The 4378-nt window shown below is 38.2% G+C and overlaps 1 protein-coding gene across 1 annotated transcript; it reads right to left on the reverse strand.

Moving 5' to 3' along the window:
* Nucleotides 1-969: 969 nt before the first annotated feature.
* On the reverse strand, nt 970-1653 carry Gm20882 (predicted gene, 20882). Its single transcript, XM_030251576.1, has one exon. It carries the CDS (start codon nt 1651-1653, stop codon nt 970-972), a length of 684 nt encoding a protein of 227 aa, XP_030107436.1.
* Between the last annotated feature and the right edge of the window lie 2725 nt (nt 1654-4378).

Genomic DNA, 4378 nt, shown 5'->3' on the forward strand with positions numbered 1-4378 from the left:
TTTCTATTCTTCCTGGGTCTCCTGCTTCACATTTTGAGAACTTCATCTTAGAATATTTTTGTTCCTCAGTGTCCTTTACTCCTTTGTGTGTCCTTTATTGTTTTTAAAGGTTACCATCAATTTAATCTTTCTTAACTTCTACCTGGTCTCTTTTCTGCATGTTAATATTGGATTTCTTAAAAAGATATCTTAATGGGAATAGAGAGATGACCATGTTGTCAAGAGTACTTTTGTACCGCAAAAAAACTGGATTTGTTTTCTTGAATTCATATCCAATGGTTAACAATCAGCTTTAATGCCAGCTCCATGGGATCTGACAACTCATGTCTCTGTGGTCACCTATACTCTCAAGCTACTACCCACCCATATAAATAAAGATAATAAATCTTAAAATGAGAGACAAGTTTCATTTGGTTTCATTATTCAAATGAAACCTGATTTTGTCTGATTTCTGAGTCTCTTTGGATCAGTTTTCTGGGTTGCACTTTGTGTAACAAGGCCACATTCCTTTTATCTATCACTCTTTCCCCCAACTTGTTGTTTCTCCCTCAGACTTCATTCCAGAGATTCTATCTATGTCCTGTCTTTCTCCCCTTCTTCCTAAAAATCCATCTTTTGCTGCCATCCCTGCTCCTCTAAGTCATATCTCCAATTCCTTGCTCACTATGCAGACCACAGAATCTAAGTCCTGTCCATTTTAGCCTGTGCAATATTAGATGTATGCACTGTTCACAGCCTGCGATGCAACTTTCATCTTGCTTTGATGTTCTTTCCACCATAGTCCATCTCTTCCAACAATGTGTTCACTAAAAGCATGTCATGTCACACGTATTAATTTTTAGAACAAAACAAATTTTATTGACAAAGATACTGAGGTTGTCAAAGACCCATAGGTACCCAACACAGGAAAATAAACATTTTTTTCAATCCTATAAGTTTACTTTTCTGTACTTTGTGATTTTTTTTAATTTAAGTGATATTTGACACCAGAGTATAGACATAGATATGTAGGTCACCGAGAAATTTGATAAAGTACACAGTAGAATTGGCTAGAACTTTGTAAACAACCTTTCCGAACTTTTTGGATCCATCATCTCTGGTGTACTGCACCCAGGAACCTATTAAGAAGTCATTGTCATCACCTGATCTCGCCTCAGCCAGAGGGGTCTCTGGAATGATGTGGAGGTTACCTTCCTTGTAGTCATCCAGGAGCTGATAGACGTAGAGGACCGGATCCTTCTTGTAGGAAATGTAAAAATAGTCCTGTAAGAATGGCACCTGGGCTAGCACCATCCCACTCCAGTTGTCCTCAGAGCCATCTTTCCCCTCAAATTTGTGTTGTACCTCTCTGCAAACCAGGGCGCTGGCGAGGTGGACATCCCTCACCTGAAGAAAAACTACTTTGGGAGGCAAGACCTTAAGATTTAAAATCCTCTCATCGCTGTGGAGCTCCTGTCCGTAGACACTGTCAATTCCGTCATACTTCACCAAATAAAGAGAAGGGTTTGTTGGCAGTTGACCTAGAATGATGGCCTTCCAATGGGTGACAGGCTCATTACCTTCCTTCCACCCGTGAGAAATTCTGCAGCCAACAATATTCCCCAGGGCCTGGGAAGAAGGCTTCCTCCTACTCTTCTTCTTGAGTGATGTCATGCTCAGACTCTTCAGAGGTATTGTCTTCTACCTGGCTGTAGACCTGTTGTGCTAGATCACACTGTCTAAGTGGCTTCCATTCTCTTCAAATATCATACTTGCCCATTGCCTGGGACTGAAGATCTTGCCCGTTTACGCCAGACACAATGCTGTTGCCTCTGTCATATATATGAATTCCTGATGGGCAATGGTTATGGGTTGGGAGTGAATGCTGGACCAAGACTCTTCTCTACGAGAACTTCTGAGCATGTGAAGAAGACTATGCTAAACAGATTTGAGCTCCTAAAATTAATTTTATAAAAATAAGAAGTTAATAAGTCAGCCATGGTGGTACACGCATTTAATCCCAGAACTCAGAAGGCAAGGACAGGCAGATTTCTAAATTAGAGACCAGCCTGGTCTACAAAGTGAGTTCCAGGGAAGCCAGTGCTATAGAGAGGAACCCTGTCTCAACAACAACAACAACAACAACAACAAGTAAAAGAAAACAGAAGAAAATCAAACGAAAAACAAACAAAAGAGAAATTCAAACAAAAAATAACAAAACAAACAATCAAATGGAGAAGTTAATAGGAAGTGGTGGTGACCCATAACTTTAATCATAGTACTCAAGAGGCAGAGTGAGGCAGACCTTAGTGAGAGAAAGACTAGTCTGGTCTACACAGTGAGTTTCCTGACAGCCAAATCTAAACATACAGAAACTCAAATAAAATTAACCAAGCAGGCAAACAAACAAACAAACAAAGAAACAAAGAAACAAAAAAACAAGGACATAAAAATAGTGTAATTAACAAGTAATTCTCTAGAGCTCAGAAGAATATACTCAGATCAACATTTATTTCTTCAGCCCTGAGTTAATTTGTCTCTGATGAGGATCATCTCCTTGAAATTCTATGTCAATTTAGGTTGTGCTATGACTATTACACCCAATGATCAAGAAGAAGAGAAAAATAAAATAAAAGGGCCAGAAGGGTCACCATGACTCTCTTGTACGTGTAAGGACTGAGCTAAGTGCCTGCATTCACAAATATCTTCCCAGGGACACAGCACACCACTGTCCTTCTTTATTGTTTCTCCTGACCCAGCTTCAAAATTATTTGATGAAGCCATTGCATCAGTGAACTCAAGAACAACTCAACAATTTGAGGCAATATCAGCCATTTAGAACTAATATCTTCTAACATGCACTTGGACAAAGAGGAGATTTGGCATTTTAGTGGAATTGTGATCTAGATATTGTTAGCAAGGATAATAAATTCAGGAGATAAACTAACCTAGACCATTCATCTCCCTAGCTAATAAACATGGAGAAAGTAAATTGTACAGTAACTCTCTGTAGGAGAGAAAATTTTTAGCTTTCTGTAGCTATGAGGGTCCTAATTACTACATAAATATACTTACCCATAGAAAAATATACTAGTTGTCAAGATTCTGTCTCCTGATACAGACCAGGCACCAAAAGCCTGTGGGAAAAAATGACCTGGCTTTGACACACCACTGTGAAGATAGTGAACTCACCTTCAATGGATTCTAGTGCCTCCAAGTGGAATAGATGCGCAACCTCCAGCCAGTGCTCTGTGACATCACCCTAGTTCAGCTTACATCATAGAACCCCTCTCAGGCTGGTTCCTTCCCTAGTTACACTCAGAAACGTTCAGCATCTCGAATTTACCTTTTCATATGGCCTCCTAGAAATAATAAATGAAATCCCAACTGAAAGGCCTGATGATCTGAGTAATATTCTGCCAAAGAATTTCACCCTTGCATTGTTTTTATTGTTTGGTTGTTGGATTTTTATTTATTTGTTTGGTTTGTGTTTTGTTTTGTTTCATTTTTGTTTTTATTTTCGTTCTGAGAAAGTCTTCGGTTTCTGACTTGACAACATCCATGGTGGTTATTTTTCATGTTCCAACCTTTCCCTTGGTTATCTTTAAGCTGTGCTTCTTATCATAAATATTGCCAGACTCTTTGAGGCAGCACACTGGATAGCACACCAATTTTCACTTTATGAAAACCCACAGTTAGAGGAGAACTATTTTTATGCAAAAAAACCTGGAATTTGACAGGGTTAAATGACATATATTGAAACCAATGGCAATCATGAATTATGGATTCTTTGGAAAGTAAGAGGAAAACATAGATCTTGGGCATGCTTACAAAGTTGTGATAAAATTAAAACAAACCTGATATCTCCCAGTCATATTTTAAAGGTTTTTAAAATTTACCAGCACTTCTGATTACAAGGAATTTCAGAGATTAAATGCAGTAAAACAGGATGAAATAGATGAGGTAATTTTAGTTTTGAAATATGTGTAGACAGAATACTGGACACAGGTATGTATAAAATTTACTTACAAATTAGAGGACACTTTAATTGTTCATGGCACATAGATCTTCAGTTCTTCAAAAAAAATCGTTTTCAGTACATTCCACGGTCCCCACCACACCCTGTACATCATCTTCATAGAATATGACACTATCCATAGAGAGCTAGATCCTTCAACAACAGTCATAAAAAAAAAATCATTCCTTAAGTTGTGGCCACAGGCCAATGTGATGGAGGATCTTTATCTGAGATTCTATCTTCCCAGGTTGATTTAAGTTCAAAAAAAAAATCTAAGAAGGACAACTACATATCCATATCATCAATATTGATTGCCTCACTGTATGAAACATACATGCTATGGAGTGATTTTAGATGTCAACTACTGGATGAATGCCTTAA

The sequence above is a fragment of the Mus musculus genome, chromosome Y (genome assembly GCF_000001635.26).
Source record: "Mus musculus strain C57BL/6J chromosome Y, GRCm38.p6 C57BL/6J".
NCBI lineage: Eukaryota > Metazoa > Chordata > Mammalia > Rodentia > Muridae > Mus > Mus musculus.